Source organism: Archocentrus centrarchus, chromosome 19 (assembly GCF_007364275.1).
Source record: "Archocentrus centrarchus isolate MPI-CPG fArcCen1 chromosome 19, fArcCen1, whole genome shotgun sequence".
NCBI classification, from domain to species: Eukaryota; Metazoa; Chordata; class Actinopteri; order Cichliformes; family Cichlidae; genus Archocentrus; species Archocentrus centrarchus.
Genome location: NC_044364.1, coordinates 28,904,594 through 28,922,879, shown reverse-complemented (window position 1 = coordinate 28,922,879; position 18,286 = coordinate 28,904,594). Strand labels below are relative to the sequence as shown.

At 40.2% G+C, this 18,286-nt stretch overlaps 2 protein-coding genes and 1 long non-coding RNA gene across 3 annotated transcripts; 2 read left to right on the top strand and 1 right to left on the bottom strand.

Annotated features, from left to right (window-relative positions):
- Nucleotides 1-474: 474 nt before the first annotated feature.
- LOC115798695 (uncharacterized) lies at nt 475-4,911 on the top strand. Its single transcript, XR_004021497.1, has 5 exons — nt 475-527; nt 1,156-1,226; nt 2,877-2,948; nt 3,927-3,990; nt 4,070-4,911. It is a non-coding gene; the product is annotated as an uncharacterized LOC115798695 (long non-coding RNA).
- Nucleotides 4,912-4,929: 18 nt separating this feature from the next.
- Nucleotides 4,930-6,649, top strand: LOC115798693 (uncharacterized). Its single transcript, XM_030755637.1, has 4 exons — nt 4,930-5,062; nt 5,144-5,305; nt 5,386-5,481; nt 5,657-6,649. The coding sequence occupies exons 1-4, from the start codon at nt 4,961-4,963 to the stop codon at nt 5,963-5,965; spliced, it is 669 nt and encodes a 222-aa protein (XP_030611497.1). The 5' UTR covers nt 4,930-4,960; the 3' UTR covers nt 5,966-6,649.
- A 2,694-nt stretch (nt 6,650-9,343) lies between these two features.
- On the bottom strand, nt 9,344-10,264 carry LOC115798615 (interferon a3-like). Its single transcript, XM_030755518.1, has 5 exons — nt 10,118-10,264; nt 9,928-10,011; nt 9,695-9,844; nt 9,527-9,601; nt 9,344-9,442 (listed from the first exon to the last, which is right to left on the bottom strand). The coding sequence occupies exons 1-5, from the start codon at nt 10,247-10,249 to the stop codon at nt 9,344-9,346; spliced, it is 540 nt and encodes a 179-aa protein (XP_030611378.1). The 5' UTR covers nt 10,250-10,264.
- Nucleotides 10,265-18,286: the final 8,022 nt, after the last annotated feature.

Genomic DNA, 18,286 nt, shown 5'->3' with positions numbered 1-18,286 from the left:
AAGTTCATTTGAGCACAAAAAGAAATTCAACCTTTTTACATCCATTTAAATTTTAGTCTAATTGTGAAGCACGTTTACAGGAAGCACATGACGACCAAAGTGCTGCAATTAAAACAAATTCAGCCAAAATATTAAAGTCTAAAATCAATAAATTTAATGTTAAATGAATTATGCACTGTAAAACCCAATGGTGCTTCTTACTAAAATAAGTTAGTTATTTGTACTCAGATCAGCTAAATAGTTAGAGTAACTTTTATAAACTGATTTAAGTAGATCCAAAATGAACAGTTTGTTGTACTAACTCACTTGCAATAAGTACACATCTGTTTATCATTCATTTTGAGTATTGTTGCTTTGACCTGTTTGAGTTGTGATCACTGATTCAGCCCAAAGAAATAAAACCCCTCCTTTTTCTGATGTCATCACTGAGCTTTGTGCACGATGCAAGGTGTTTTGCCCGTACTTGTCCACCATTAGAGGCACACGACACAGAAGAATTTTAGCGGCTACATTGTGAAAATTAGAAGGTAAATGTTTTTTCTTTAATTAATGTAAATGCTTATACACAACTTGCAGGTGAATTTATCAGACTTGCTGATATTGCTGATATGCAGAAAAAAGATTCTTGCAAGCACACGGAGGTAGCTAGCACAGCTCCCGCCTGGCTTTTTTTGAAGTCCACCTGTTTTATACAGTGTTTGGTGAAATAGTTGTTAAGTAACCTACCTTTTCAAAGCTACAAAGCATAATGATAAAATAAAGTTCAATTATTTTTAACTAAACTTTCACTAGTCCAAATGTTTAAACAACATGTGTGAAAAACTCAGTGGACAAGCCCAACTGTAAAAAAATTTTAAATATAAGGGTTGGCGGCTTATTTGGATAAAACTGTTGGAGTGGTGAAACGTACTTTTTCAAAGCTTCATGGCAAAAAACTTAAAGTTAAAATTAATGTTTAGTCATAGTTTACCAACCTAAATTGAAAATTTGCTCTTACATAAGACCAAAACTTACTGTTGATAATGTTTTTGAAACTTTTATTATCCAACTTTAGCATTTTTGGGTGTAGTAAGAGTGTAAATGTAAAAATACCGCACTGCTAGCTTTCTGTTCAAATGTCAAATATATTAACATATTTTTTATGTGACATTACAGTGTTTGATAAGAAGCAGCACACACGGAGAGATCATCCACTGCTCTTCTGCCTCTAAAGACAGCCAGTAAAGGTGATATAAAACATTTGACATCTAATTGTGACCCTTTGATCTATGACAAAATGTGGAATTGCAAGTTGTGCAGTTTTTCTACTGCAATAAAAGTCATGTTGCTGAAGCATTATCGGCTTAACCATAGTCAGTACTCTACAATTTCACCTTTGCCCTGTCTCTACAACACCTGCACGTTTAGTACATTCAATTCATTAAAGATACATCTGTCAAGAATACACACTGCTACCCAAAGGAAAGACAGCTCTTATCCAGCTTTTAATGAATATGGATTTTGTTGCCCTGTGTGTAACTTTAAGCAGCCATTCACTGAAAGACAAGTGTTTATCCATCTGAGGGGGCATTTAAAACGGAAAGAAACTGTCCTATGTCCTTTCAAGGACTGCAATTTTAAAACCAATGTATACTCAACATTCAACGCCCACAAATGCAGAGACCACCAAAGTTCAACAAACTATGATGAAGGCATTGTACAATGTGTCATGAATGTAGACCAAAAAGATGAAATGCAGCTTGAATCACTAGAGTCATTACATGAAAATGAAGTGGCATCCACTAGCAGTATCGGTAGACCTGAGGACTTAAAAGAGCAGTTGCAGTCCAATCTGGCTGGCTTTTTCTTGAAAATGCAGAGCATTCTCCATGTGTCCCAGAGAGCAACACAGGAGATCATTGAGCATATTGATCATCTGTTTTTGTTATCAGAACCTCTGATTAGAAAATCAGTTGTTGATGTTCTACAGAAGCATAACTGTCCATATACCGAAGAACTGGTTGGTGAGATTTGTCAGGTAGTTTCTGATAGCAATATTTTACACAAATGTGTAACATCTGAAGGACCACTGTCAACAGCTAAGATGAGAAAATCTTACTATGAAGCAAACTTTCCATATGTCAAGCCTGTGGAGTATTTAATTGATTCATCAAAGCACACCTACATATATGTGCCAATTCTTACATCTTTGCAATTGTTGCTGAAAAAAACTGATGTGCTTGAAGAAGTTAAACAAGCACCCACACAGACACCTGGATATTTCATGTCATTTTGTGATGGATCCTACTACCAGGAAAACGTTCTATTGTCACAAGAGGGAACAAAACTGTCAATATTACTTTATGTGGATGATTTTGAAATCACAAACCCACTTGGTACCTCAAAAAAAATACATAAAGTTTTTGCAGTTTATTGGACACTGGCAAACTTTCCAGTTAAATCCCGTTCTGCTCTCCACTGCACTCAGCTCGCTCTCTTGTGCAATTCTAATGATGTACGCCTTTTTGGATATAAGAAAGTGTTGTCACCACTCTTGAATGATCTGAAAACTCTTGAAGAAGTAGGTGTCTACATTGATACCCTTGGTGAATGTCTTAGAGGCACTGTCTACTCTGTTGTGGCAGATAACCTTGCTGCCCATGGGCTTGCTGGTTTCAATGAAAGCTTCAGGTCTACACATTTCTGCAGGTTTTGTCATGCCACACAAACAGAAATGCAAACAGAAAATGCTGTAACAGGAGATTACGTGATGAGAACAAAAGATTTTCATGATAATCTTGTACATCAGCTTCAGAGCAATGGCAGTGAGGAAAATTATGGTGTGAAAAACAGTTGTGTTCTTTCTGACCATCTCTCCTACTTCCATCCTGTCACAGGCTTCCCACCTGACCTCCTGCATGACCTGTTTGAAGGTGTCATTCCAGTGGAGTTGGCGCATTGCTTAAAAGGTTTGATTTCTAGAAAATATTTTACCCTAGAAGACTTGAACAGAGCAATATTGCGCTTTCCATACCAACATTCTGACAAAGTTGATCGCCCTCATCCAGTACCCTCAAATTTTGCCAGCCGGGGAACCATTGGTGGCAATGGACATGAAAATCATGCCCTGCTTAGACTGTTTCCTCTTCTCATTGGTTCAAAAGTCCAAGAAAGAGACAAATTTTGGGAAGTGCTAATGGACTTAAAGGATGTCGTTCAACTTGCCATGTCCCACACTTTTAATGAAGAGACCATTCAGTACATGGCTTGTAAAATTTTGGAGCACCGACATTTCTTCAAGGAAGTTTTTCCAAATGTTCGATTCAGGCCAAAGCATCATTACATCGAGCATTACCCACACTTAATAAAGTGCTTTGGTCCCTTAGTCCATCTCTGGACAATGAAATTTGAGGGAAAGCATAAGGTTTTCAAAAAAATAATTCATGACACTCACAACTACAAAAATGTGTTAAAAACTTTGGCAGAGCGACATCAGAGCATGATGGCATTTTACTTGTCATCATCAAAGTTTTTCAAACCACCTGTACAGACATCCAAAATGGAGTCTTTGTACATTGCATCACTACCTGCAGATACACAATCATTTATCTCAGGTATTGCTGACAGCGACACCATATATGGAACAAAACAAGTAACAATTGATGGTACAAACTTTGTAATTGGCATGTTTGTATGTACTGGTGCTTATGCTGCATTGCCAGAGTTCAAAGAGATTCTAAATGTACTACTCATCAGAAACAACATTTATTTTCTCTTGAAAGACTATGACACATTGTATGTTGAGCACTTGAGGTCATATGAACTAGTGGAGCATAAACCGAAGGGTCATAGTATAAAATCTCTGTGCCAGCTGTCTGACCACATGCCGCATTTTGCTTATAAGATTGCAAATGAACTTATTCTAACAACAAAACATTTCATTCCAGTGTCTGACTAAAGAAGCAGAACTGAAACATCAGCAGATCTCCCCAGCCTTCCGCCAATGTAAAGGTAATACATAAGTGGCATTACATGACAACTCAATGTGTGTTGAAATATCACTATAATATTTGAATCCTGTATGTTACAGAAACTACAACCTCAGATGGAGCCAACAGAGAGATTGAAGCTAAGGGTCATCCTTGATCCTGATAATGCTGAAAGACTAATTTTACCATCTTGCCCAAGCAGTGTACAAGCCCTCATAGATGAGATCAGAACTAGGCTAAAGTTGACTTTTGACTTTCGGCTTCAGTTTCACGACCCAGATTTTGATAATGCATTGTGTAATTTGGTTGAAATAGAACACCTGCCAAGCACAGCATCTGTCAAAGTTGTCAGATTAGTTGAGCTGGACCAGATTTCAACCAGCACTGATGACACAATCATTCTGACTGATAGTACTGATAGCACAGATACACCAGAGCGTATTAGTCGGTGGCCAGAGGTTTTTATTGTTCCAATATTTTCTTATGAGATGGAACATGTGCTAAGGGAAGGTAATGCAGCATATGAAAAAGATGGGACAGTAATTAGACTCCCTAGAGATCAAAAACACAACATACTCGAGACAATGGGGGAAGAAATCTTTAGACTGAAGGCATATCCTAGTAGCACACAAATTGGCAAGGCTGCAGAAGCTTTAGTTAGAAATCATCCCTGTTTAAAGGAGAGAAACTCTGACACCGGGTGGGAAGGATGGAAGAATAGTCTGAGACATAAAATAGGAAACCAAAGAAAGAAGTTTGCTAAAGCTGGCATCAAAGATGTAGCTGTAAATTCTGGGAAGCGCAGCAGAACAAACCCAGAAGGAGCTGCACCAAGGGCCAATATTAAAAGACCTAGGAGAGGTGAGGTCAACTTCCTTCCCAGTTATCCTTCTGGAGAAACAAGGGAGTCTCTGGAGACCAGGAGGGTTGAGATGGTTGAGGAGTTCCAGAACACCTCTGGTGAAAGAGCCATCCCTCTTATTCATCAACACATGATGCGCACCTTTGCCCTCCGGCGTGAAGAGATCATCACAACTTCTCCTCCTGTGTCAGAACTTAAGGAAAGATGGCCAGCACTCTTTTGTGAGACACAGGTAAGTGCAATTATTTAAATGTAGTGCTTATCAAGTATGCAATGTTTTTTCATTTTATCCCTTTGTGCTAATTCTCCTCAGCTCTACTGTGAATTTCACCGGATTACCAATCAGCATCTGCCACACGTGTTTTATGCTGCATTGGATGAATATGCTCCTAAGCTGATTGGACTTTACAAAAAGAAGAAAACTGGACGGGTTGGTGAAAAGATGGACCAGCTTATGTTGGCATATGAGAAACAGGTAGTTAAAAAATACATTCACTTTACTGTTAGCATGATAGTTCCCATTGTCATGTTTTATTTATTTTTTTATCCTTTAAGGACAAAAACGACATTCATGCAACAAGAACAGCAGCCCTGGCTGGCCTACCCATTTACCTCAAAGAGGATTCTTCAGGCATTTTCAAAACATGCAAGGTATGCTATACTTGGGGAATACAATAATTTGCCCATTGGAATAAATAAAAAGGTTGTAATGAATAAAGTAAAAAAAAAAAAGTAAAAGGTAGCTGACAATGTGTATTTATTCTCACCTTTGTCTTTGACATGGATATTATTGATCAATAATTTTGCAAACTGTGTGACATTTCAGGATGAAATGGAGTTCCATGAAGGTGCAGTTGCTCTGGTTGCTGATGTGGATGAAGAAGAGGCGCCTGCTGGAGTTCCTTTCTCACCACGCCAAGTGTTCATTGTGCTTGAGGATCAGGTTGTAATGACTTATCACTCATGGACTGATGCACTGGTGTGTTTGTTTGGGCTAATCTATGCTCTACATCTGAGCTATCCTGTGAAGTGCATTAGCTTTTTCGAGTTCATTCAAGTAGTGTTGCTGAAGCTCAACGATGAGAGAAAGCAACTTAAACCAAAGTTGCAGACACTGAAAAATGAGCTGGTGTAGATGGGGTTTGTTGTTCACAGGTTAGTACATTCATGCTTGTCCAGGAATCAGTGGTGAATATCTTCAAGTCAATAGTTCTATTTGTTCAGGTGATAAGCTTTCTAAAGTAGGCAATATGCATAAAACTAAAACTAAGGAAAAAGTTCAAATGAATACTTGACATTTCTGTTGTGATTCTGATTTTAAGGCAAACAACTGAGAAGCCACAAGTATCTGAGTATTTTTTTTTCCATGCAGTCTATATTTTTTAGCTAATTTGATGCATTCTTAGCATTTAATTATTGAGATCCTTGTACATCTTAGCTATATTTGTATTTACTATAGATTCATGTCAGTACATTTGAAAGCAAAAAAATAATTGATAATTAGTCAAAATTTATATTTAGAATCCTTATTTTTGAGTTGTGAGATAAGTGCTTGCCATTTTGATTTTGAGGTTTGGGCAAAGCAGTTGAAAAGCCACATATCTTCGTGCAAACTGTTTTACATTTACATTGTTCAACTGAAATGATGCATTCTTACATTATGCATGGATAATTGTTGTTACAGACATCCTTGTAGTTCAGCTGTACTTCCATTTGCTGTAGGTGTATGTCAGTACATCAGAATATTGTGCACAAGTAAAGTAACAATCGTTAATCAAAATTTATCTTAAAATTGTGATGGTTATGGCTGATAGTTAATGACAACTAAACTCATTTGCTTCTAAAAAATTTAAATTATTCTCACTTTGTACAATATTCAAATTTATTGATGTACACCTAAAGCAATGTTTTATAATCATTTAGAAAATTGAATAATAAACAAATGTTTTATGTATTATTCAAAGTGTCAGGTTTAAAAGACCAAGTTTTGTTTGATAATGGCTTTTGTAGCCTTATTTTATGTTTGAAGCTACATTTTTCCGTTAATAAAATCTCAATGGAAAAAGTCAGTTTGTTGTGTTAATGCTACTCATACAGTTTGGTGCAATCGGTTTCCCCAATTGGATTGAGTAACTCTATTAGACTTTTAAGTTGTTTAAATAAGAACCATTCAAGTTAATTAAACTTAATTTGAATATGAACATGTAACACTTTTAAATAAGTGTGAATAAATACAGTATTTTAGTCCAACATAGTTAATGATTTAAGTTGCAACATACTAAATAAAATGAGCTAATAAACATATCCATTTGAGCTACCTTATCATAATTGCTTAGGGTTCTTAATACTCTAATCACGTAATTAAATAAACTCAAATAGTTTGAGTTACAAAACTTAAATCTATTTGTGCAATCAGTTTCCCCAAACCATTTGAGTTAACTTGACTTATCAGGTTTTACAGTGTGTCTGTGTTTAAGATCTGTGAGCAACACTTTGGATCTTTAAACTAATCAAAGTGATCTGAGCAGGTGAGCTGCAGCATAAAGATGCAACAGGTCAGCACTGTTCCATTCAGGTTTTATCAGTAAGTCCCAAAATATCATAAATAAACCTAAAGTGAACTGCTGAAAATATAATGATACAGAACTACATACAAGTCATTTCTCTATATTTTACTGGGAACAAAAGGATGAGCTGATGATTGAATCGCAGCAACAACCGCAGCCTCCAGACACTGTTCAGAGGTGAGCTGTTGTCCTTCACCATCAATGTCCTGTTTAAGGGTCCCCGAGTTCTCAACAGGGTTCAGATCAGGTGAGGAAGGGGGCGGAGTCACTGGTAGCAGAGTGCCTAAAGGTACAACTTAAAATGGGCCCTTTGTTCTGCTGGCAACACTGTGTGTGTGTGTGTGTGTGTGTGTGTGTGTGTGTGTGTGTGTGTGTGTGTGTGTGTGTGTGTGTGTGTTTTGTATGGGTGTGTGTGTGTGTGTGTGTGTGTTTGTGTGTGTATGTGTGTGTGTGTATGTGTGTGTGTGTTGTGTGTGTGTGTTGTATGGGTGTGTGTGTGTGTGTGTGTGTGTTGTGACAGCCTGCTTGTAACAAAGTGTCCAAAGATACAAACAGGTATTTCCTTATAAATCTGAGCAGAAATATTAACATGTTTCTGATGTTTGATTTTACTCAGTAAAAATAAAAACAAAAACATTGTCGACCTATTTCACTTTGTCAATAAGAAAAACTTTGTTGACTTTAACATAAAAAATAACAAAAAATATTCACAAATCAATAAATAAATGTAACCAAGTACAATGAAATAAATCAAAATGCTAATAAATGAATGCATCCGTCATGTGACAGACGGGTTTTAGTGGGCGGGGCGCAGAGATGAAGCCAGGTGTTCTGCTCTCATTAGCTGCTCTCTGTGTGTGGTTCATAATCTGAATTCATAACAAAAGAAACAGGAATTGAAAAATATACTTGACATATTTCAGCTGTAATGTATTCACATTACCAACGACTCAGGACCAAAGTGTTAAGTACAGTTAACTTACACAGGAGTGAAGCTCGTCAGCCTGAAGAACAATATTATAAGTAATAATCAGTAATAAGCACAGTATTTAGTAAAGTATGTATTGCATGTAGATGTATTTGTCTCGTGGATTATCTAGGCCACAGATTAATGTAGACTTAACATTGATTTCAAAACACATGTGCAGCTTTGTGGTGATTTTAGTGCCTCTGAGCCTGACATGGTTGTTGGTGCCATCGTGGATGTGCAGCCGACACGTTTGATGCTATTTTGTAAAAATGGACAAAAAGTCTGAGTAATGTTTCCAGCACCTTGTTGAATCGATGCCACAAAATCTGAAGTCAGATCTGAAGGTAAAAGCAGGTCCTGGCTAAATGCTGCACAGGAGAAACTTTGATCATTAAGAGAATAAACAGACTCGGCTCCTTTCTGCTGTCTGCGTTTTCAGAGCAGGAGGGACTGTGAGCTACCAATCAGAGCCAAACATGCTGCACCTGTGCAAATGTGCTTGATGGAAAAGGAAGCAAAACAATAAACATTTCAATTTGCAAGAATAAATATTCTGTTTTTATTGAAGCATCAAAGAAATGTCAAAGTAAGAATCACAGTATTTAAAAAAGTATAAATAATGAAAAATATATAATTTACTTAAAGCAAAATTAATAACCTAAACCTAAACATGTTGGTCAACACTGAAAATAAAGAGTGATCCAGCTGATCAATAAATATTCTATTAAATAAAGAACGAAAAAACAAACAAGCAAATAAACAAAGACATTCTTGTTGTAAATTAATTATTGACTTCAACATTTAAAATAAAAATAATATGTTCAGTATAGTTTAATACAACTTTATAAGTAAATAAAAATATATTTGTTGATCAACACTGAGAAATAATCACTGATCTGAGCAGGTCATAGAAACGAGGACATAAATAGATTAAAAAATAAATACATGAACACATCCTTCACGTGACAGACAGGTTTTAGTGGGCGGGGCGCAGAGATGACGTCAGCTGTTCCGCTCTCATTAGATGGGCTTTGGTTTCCTTCCTGATCAGCTCCCAGGCTTCAGCACTGTGACCCTGCAGACACCACAATATCATCATTATTAAAACATAGCAGAGCTCTTTAAATAGTAAGAAACACCAAGAATGATGTAAACTTACCTTTTTCTTTAGGACATCATCTGAGAGCCTCTTTAAATACTGTCTGTTCTTCTTCTTGTGACCGCGGCTCCCGATCTAAATGAAGAAAAAGATTGATATGCCTCAGCTATTTTTACCGGGAATTTCTCTCAGTTATGTGAGGAGAGCTGTCAGTGAAAGTGAACTCACACAGGAGCGAAGCTCTTCAGCCTGTTTGTTCACAATATTGAGAAGGTTCCTCACTGTGCTCTCCTCCCATGATGCAGAGCTGTGATCCTCCTCAAACAGGGCAGCCACCTCCTCCAGAATCTGAGCTGTGAAAGCCAGTTTCTCCTCAGCCTGGAAGAACAACAACAGTCTCAGATGAGTCTCTCCCACAAAGAAAATGGAGTTAGTGTTAGTAAAAGCTGAGCTTGGCTTACGGATGCTTTGGACGCCTGGCGGTACAGATGATTAGGGAAGACCACCGTGTCCTCCAGCTCGGTGCTGTTCGTGGAGTTATTAGCCTGCATCACACACACAAACACACCGAGTGTTTCAGTAACGACGTTTAAACCACTGACTGACATCAATGCAATTTAGACATTAAAAGAGTAACAGGAGCGCACTCACCATGGCATCGAGTAGATTCAAAGTTTCTTCGTTGTGCTGTTTGAATTTATGATCCATCCATCTGCAGCTCAGCGAGGAGCCTGCAGAGAACAGACCGAGGAACAGGCAAGCAGCCACAATCCTGTACATCATCCTTTAAAAGCTGTAAACGGCCTCTGATGGAGCAAACTCGGAGCTCTCCTGGTGTTCTGAAGGAGCAGACCTGCAGCTCCGCATTTATAGCACAGCGCACCTTTCATCTTCTACCTGTGGAAAACACCTGCGGCTTTCACCGCAGCATGCGGGCATAATGAGACATTTCAGATGGACGTCAGCTGTAAAGAAATCTTATCGGACACCGAAAAGCTCTGTTATCCTCCAAGTGCATTATAGAATGAGCCTCCTAAGAGCCTGTGTCCACACATTTCGGATTTAGTCTCTAAATTAAACAAAATCATCCACATTTAAGATTCGCGATATCACCATTAATAAAAGATGAATTTACATCATTATAACGGCTTCAGTCAGGACAGACATGTAACCGAATACCTAAAAAAGCGCGACAACAAACACAACTGACGTCTGATCATCGTGTTTGTCATCACAGCCTCTATATATCCCTGAAATATTTTTCCTCTTGATATTAGAAATAAAGTGTTATTATCGAGACTTTAAGGACACGTAACAAATCAATACTTAGATTTAATTGTTTGCTTCTCTTTGACTTATAATGTTTTTGCTATTACATATTTTTAGAAATGAGGAGAACAAATGCAGCTCAAGACTGATGCTTAATTTGAAATGTTTAACCTTTGAGTATTATAGGAATATTATGGGAATATTAGCTGCTAATGCAAACCTGAACAGAGCATTTCTGGAACATTACAAACTTTAAATGAAGTGGAGGTTACAACAATGATCTCATGACTTTGGGGGGGTTTAGGGTGGCCTCCACATTCACCTCTGAGGTGTCAACTGCGGCTTTCACCTCAGCGTAGGTGGGTTATGACGTCACACATTTCAGATTTTCGTTCAATAAAAAAACCCCAGAAATATCTCACTTTTGAAAAACATGTTATATAAAAACTAAAAATATCGTTACACAATTCAAAGAGATTATTACGCAGTAATACACATTATTATAGAATATTAAAACATAAAAATAACAGATCCTAGAAACATTAGTCTTACAGACACATTACTTTGAGTAGCGCTTCAGATATTTTTAAACTGAAACATATCACCTCTTTTCATATTTAGCTAAATGGAAGCTGCTTGGATTAAATTTCAATAATTCATAAAGATTTTTAAAGCTATTTTACATTTATGCGCGTTTCCCAGCGTGCTGGTAGATGTAAAAAGTTCTTTAATGATTGGAAGTGCATTAACGCTTTTGAATGGACTCACATTTCATATTTACTTCTACAGTTGTGATTATGCCATAAAAGGGAAGTTCTTACTCGGAGAAAATGAAAGCGGCTCCGTGACTGTTCGGCCTGCAGTGACGCTCATTCAGACGAACCGCTCAGTGATATTTCGCCTTGTTTAATCGAGAATATGCGCTTTACCGTGAGAACAGCTGACCTGGAGACGGGGATTGTCCTTCAGTGGGAAAACTGGAGCATGTTGTCCTCCTGATATAAATCCATTTCAAAATCTCCCGTTTGGATCCAGAGAATGCGCGTTTGCTCTCTGTTCTCTCTTTCCTCGTTTTGCTTTAACTTATAACGTGCTTTTGTTTTATTGCATTATTATCGGTTTTTCCGGAGGACAAGAAGGGTTAACCTAGTTATTAATGCATGTCTGCCCACTGAACATTTCAGCGCAGTAAGCACAGATTCAAATCATAACTCATACATTATGTCAGACAGGCCTGAATTATTATTCTTTAAGAAATTTAATTGTTTGCTCTTTGACTCATATTTGTATATTTCCTCCATTACTTTCATTTGCAGTCAGATTTGTCACGTGTTTGTTCTCTCAGACATTGTTTGCATGCACCTACAGAGTTTTCGATCTGTGGTAAATTTTCTATTGTTGGAATTTCTTGATTGGTTTTGTCTCAATAATTATCCTCGCGTAAAAGTGCAGATCTGCGTGCACAGTATGCATCTGCGCCAGAAAAGGAAAGCTCCTGTGAAGAGAAAATGAAAGCGGCTCCTTGACTCTGCGCCTGCGCTGTGACGTTCAGTCATGGGAATCGATCAGTGATATTTCGCTTTATTTCATCAGCGTGAGAACCAGAAACCCTGGAGAAGGGGATCCTAAAATGAGGTTTGTTTTCTTTCATTTACATACAAATGATGCAGAATGCACTCCCGTTACACCTGAGATCTGCGGGCTTTGTTGGAGCGTTTAAAGAACCGCTCAGACTTCTTTGTACAGGTTTGTGGTCTGTGTGTGTTTTACTGTGTATCACTGTTTTCCTTTGATTGTTGTGATGCACTTTGTGATGTTTATCTAGAAAGATGCTATATAAATAAGTTTTAATTACTTCCTTATATGCCGTGGTTAAATACTTCAATGTCATAAATGTTGCATGGACAACAGTAATAAATACTCTAGTAGTGTAGCGGCCATTGGTCCACATCAAAACCCAACACATCCAAATGGCCACTGAGGCACCTCAGGACTGGATCTTACGCAGGTCAAAGAGGTCTTAAAAATAACACAATGTCCATACAAAAGTGCATTTGGGTCGTTTTACTCTAAATTACGCAGCAAAACTTACAGACATAAGCAATTTGGTCTGCAGCCTCTCTGTCGCCTGGTAAAAAGCCGTATGACCCGGCGCCTGCTGACCCCTCCCACTTGGAATGGTGATCTGCTTCAATGGTGCAACTCTGGCCTTTCCCATCACAAATGAGACATGCACACTGTCAGCATTTTCCAGTCTCAGGTAAGATACTGTGCCGTAGCCAACTTGGCTGGCATCTGAAAAATGATGAAGTTGTGCTTTGACAGGTGTTCCAAAATCGGGAGGCTTGATACATCCCTCCACTTTAAATCCACTCATCTGCTGGAGTTCAATGAGCCACTCAGACCAGTGCTTAGAGAAGGAAGATGGAACTGGTTCATCCCACTTCAGGTTCAGCCTACAGAGTTCCTGTAGCAATAACTTGGCTGGAATAACAAAAGGGCACAAGAAACCCAGTGGATCATAAACTGAGCTCACCACAGATAAAATGCCTCTTCTGGTGTGTGCCCGGTCCTGCACTGATGTTCTGAAATTGAAGGTATCATCCTCAACACACCATTGCATTCCAAGAGCTCTTTCCACTGGCAGCTGATCCCTGTCCAAATCCATCTCCTTGGTGTCTTTTGCTCTGATATCACTGGGAATTGATGCCAACACTTTACGACTATTAGTAACCCATTTTTGAAGATGGAAGCCACCCCTTTTGCAAAGTGAAGTCAGGTCATGTATCAGCTGTACTGCATCTTCCACTGATGCTGTAGATTTAAGACAGTCATCTACATAAAAATTACATTTCACCGTACCTATAACTTCTGCTGAATACTTCAGTGCATTGTCCTCCGCAGTTCTTCTCAGGGCATATTTGGAGCAGCTGGGTGAAGATACGGCTCCAAACATATGCACTCTCATCCTGTATTCTTCTGGCTCTTTGTTGACATCGCCATCAGGCCACCAGAGAAAGCGCAGGAAGTTCATATGTTTGTGAGGAACCCAGACCTGGTAGAACATGGCATGGATGTCAGTCATAATGGCAACTGGGCCTTCTCCAAACCGCAGGAGGACCCCAATGAGTGAGTTTGTAAGATCTGGACCCTGCAGAAGCAAGCTGTTTAAAGATGTTCCTTTGTAAGTACAGCCACAATCAAACACAACTCTCAGCTTTCGTTTTGTGGGATGATGCACTCCGTGGTGGGGTATGTACCACACCTTTCCATTCTCTGGAGCCAGCTCATCCACAGGAACCCTCTCGGCATATCCTTGAACTAGCATGTCGTTCAGAAAGTCAGTATATTCCCTTTTAAATGTAGCATCTCTACTAAACTTCCGCTTAAGACCCTGTAGTCATTGCTGGGCAATACAGTAGTTATTCGGCAAAACAGGATCTTCAACTCTGAAAGGTAAGTCAATGCAATAGTGTCCATCTTTGAGCTCTGTCGTATTCTTCATAATATTCATGAATTTAATGTCCTCTCTCGACATCTCCAGCTGAGTTTCTGCTGCCTTCTCATTAAAATCATGATTGTACTGCTGTATCAACATGCTTTCCAAGTATTCAACAGCTATGTGGTTTGCTGTTACAACAGTGCAGCCTGTTTGGACAGAATTACCTCCAGAGTCTCCAGTGCGAAGAGGTCCGTTTATCACCCAGCCGACTCTTGTTCTCACGGCATAGGGTCCGTCACCTTGGCTATTGATCAGCTCCCATGGCTCCAGCACTTTGGGAGCATCCATCCCTGTACTGGCCAGAAACTGCACACGTTTCCACTGGCTCTTCAACATTTCTCTTGGGTTGACACTGGAGGAGAGAGGTGGAGGAACACTGCCCTTCTGTGTGAGAAGCATGGCAGGTGATAGAATGTGAGGATGCTCCGGATCCGAGGAGACTGGAATTAGAGGACGAGCATTTAGAATGGCTGTAACTTCTGCTAGAAATGTGGTCAGAATTTCATGAGTGAGTCGGATGCGACTGCCTTGCAGTAACATACAGTCAAGGATCCGTCTTGCCATACCTATCATACGTTCCCATGCCCCACCCATATGGGACGAATGGGGTGGATTGAAGACCCAGTCACAGCCTTGATCCTGCAGGAAGCCTTGTACCCTTTTCTCCTCTGCAATGTTTGACCTCATTTCTTTATATGCACCAATAAAGTTTGTACCACAGTCCGAACGAAGCTGCTTTGCTGGGCCGCGGAGAGCAAAGAAACGCCTTAGTGCATTGATGAAGCTAGAAGAGCTCATATCCTCGACAACCTCAATGTGGACTGCTCTTATGCATAAGCCGGTAAACAAAATTGCCCAACGCTTGCTGTTGGCTTGGCCTCCACGTGTCTGTCTCGTGGACACCTCCCATGGTCCAAACATGTCCACGCCCACATATGAAAAAGGAGGTTCTATTTTCAACCTGTCTGCAGGTAGATCACACATAAGCTGTTCTCCAACCTTTCCTCTGAGCCTTTTGCAGGTCACACAATTGCTGATAACTTTACCAATGCACCTTTTTGCTCCTACTATCCACAAGCCGTTTTCTCTGATCACTCCCTCTGTAAAATGCCTGCCTTGATGACTGATCTTTCCATGATGATGCCGAACAAGGAGTGTTGTTATGTGGTGATTACCTGGCAGAATGATAGGGTTTTTCTCCCTCTGCTCCAGACCTGATTGACTAAGTCGTCCACCAACACGTAAAAGCTCTCTCTTGTCCATTGTGGGATTCAGTTTTCTGAGTGGACTGTTTGTAGGTAGATTGTGCTTGGCAGTGATGCATTTTATTTCCTCTGCATAAGCCTCATGTTGCACACTTCTGATAATTACTTCCTCAGTTTCTTTTATCAAATCGGCGTTGATGGCTTTGTTGCACATGTGCCATCCCACACACGTATTGTCCCTTGCTGAACTTCCAAAGCAGCGTGCAACATGCTTCAGATTAGCTGTGGCCTTGGTCACAGATCTCCAAGTGGAAAAACGTTCCCATCGTTTTGAGCCTAAGCAGGTCTCTACAATACGGCAGTGACGTGCAGTCAGGGGAGGCAGGTGAGGCACGGCCTCACCTGTCATCGTGGAAATATAAAATTAAAAAATAAATTAAATGGTTATATTCATTCAGTGATTTGTATTTTAAAGTTCTTTTCCATTTAACTACACCATTTTTAGATTAGTTTTTTCAAAATCGCTGAATTTTCGCATTTGCCGGTCAAATACTAAGAGACGAACGGTGAGGCACCAGCCCGGCGAGCCGCACCACGGATTGCGCAATCCGTGGTGCGGCTCAGTATAGTCATTGCCAATGACTACTAACTGTGCTGGCATGCTATGCAGTGAGACCGGATTACTTTCCGGTCTCACTGCACTTTTACTATATGAAGTAAATTTCCATATTTTAGCTGGTGTATATAATGCACAGTTTATTTTTTGTTTTTTTCATTAACAACTGTATGTGTGTGTAATGCATTCTTGTGTTGAGCGATCATGAAACTGCTGCGAAGAGACTCTAGGTGAGGCACGCAGTTCTCGTGCCTCATGGTAGGGGGCGCTGGTGATCCCAGGGACTCTACGACTCCTCGGCGGCAAGCTACCATAAACAGTTAGCAAGGCCAGTTAGTTTTTCCTGTTGCTTGGCCTTATGTTCAACATGGAAGATTACATAACTCAACTGAAAGAATTTTCTAAACTGGACTTTCAATCGAAGCAGAAGATAATAATTAAAGGAAGACCAACACCGGAGCTAAAAGGTTTGCTTCAGACTATGTTAATGTTAAACAAAACAACTGTTGCCAATCAAATGGTGAATAAGCTATATGTTTGTAAATCTGATGTGATGACGTCAGTGCCTCACCAGTCACGACCCTCACCGCACGTCACTGCAATACGGGTAGATAGAGTTTTTACCTCAGGACGGACTTCTGCATCCGTTGTTGGGTCCAGGAGATCATATTTCTCTGGTGGATCTGGTAAAGCTCTTGGGTTCTGGAGAAAGGATGGCCCTGTAAACCATGTCATGCTCTGGAGCTTCAGGGCAGGAACAGAACGTGAGACATGGTCAGCTGGGTTCTGTTCTGTTGGCACATAATGCCACTGTTCAGGCACGGTAGACTCCCTGATACGCTGAATGCGATTGTTCACATAGACATAAAACCATCTTGACTGGTTATAAATATAACCAAGGACCACCTTGCTGTCCGTATAGAAACTGATTGTGTTGAACGGATGGTCAATCTCCTCAGCAACTACCTCAGCTATTTCGACGGCGAGCACCGCTGCGCAGAGCTCCAACCTGGGAATAGTAAGTTCTGGCTGAGGAGCAAGTCGTGTTTTAGCAAGGACAAATCCTACTTCCACTCTTCCATCATGGCTTATGTCTTTCAGGTATGCAACAGCACATATGGCCTTCACAGAAGCATCAGAGAAGATGCATAGCTCAGTACTCTTGGCTTCGCAGGTCGGGACTGTGGAGTATGGACGGGGCACATGAATGCTGCTGAGATGCTGCAAAGAGTTTTGCCATTCCATCCATTTCTCTTGCATTGCCTCTGGAAGAGGAGAGTCCCAGTCCGAAGCTTCTTCTGACAGTTCTCTTAGTAACAGCCATCCCTTGATTGTCACTGGAGCCAAGAAACCAAGAGGGTCGAAGAGGCTGTTGACCATGGAGAGCAACCCCCTTCGTGTATATGGCCTTTCTGTCTGAGGGGCGTGAAATGTAAATTGGTCTGACATAATGTTCCATTTCAATCCAAGACTCCGTTGGTCAGGAAGGTCATCTGTGAATAGGTCAAGGTCCTGAAGGTCCTTGGCACGATCCTCCACTGGAAATGCATCCATCACCTCAGGCTTATTAGAGGCTATTTTGTGGAGCCGAAGATTTGAGGCTCTTAGCATTTCTTGTGTTCTCGAGAGAAGGTCAACAGCTTGTTCCACGGAGGGGAAAGACTTGAGAGCGTCATCCATGTAGAAGTCACGCTCTATAAACCGACAAACATCCGCTCCGTAATGCTCTTTTCCTTCCTGGGCAGCCCTGCGCATTCCAAAGATTGCTACAGCAGGGGAGGGGCTGTTCCCAAAAACATGCACCCTCATTCTGAAGTCAACCAGTTCCTTCTTCAGGTTGTTTTCTTTGTGCCAGATGAAGCGAAGAACATCCCTGTGGTCCTCCCGCACCAGGAAGCAGTGAAACATCTGTTGGATGTCTGCTGTAATTGCAACTGGGTTCTTCCTGAATCTTATGAGGACACCCAACAAACTGTTGTTCAGGTGTGGTCCAGGTAATAGTACATCATTAAGAGATGTCCCCTCAAAACGTGCACTTGAGTCAAACACCACTCGTATTTGAGTGGGTTTTTGTGGATGGTAGACTCCAAAGAATGGCAGATACCAATACTCCTTTCCCCTTTGTACCGGAGGTGCAAGCTCTGCATGCTCATTGTCCAATATTTTCTGCATGAAGTCCACAAAGTTGGATTTCATCTGGGGTTTTTTGTTCAAGGTGTGCTGCAAAG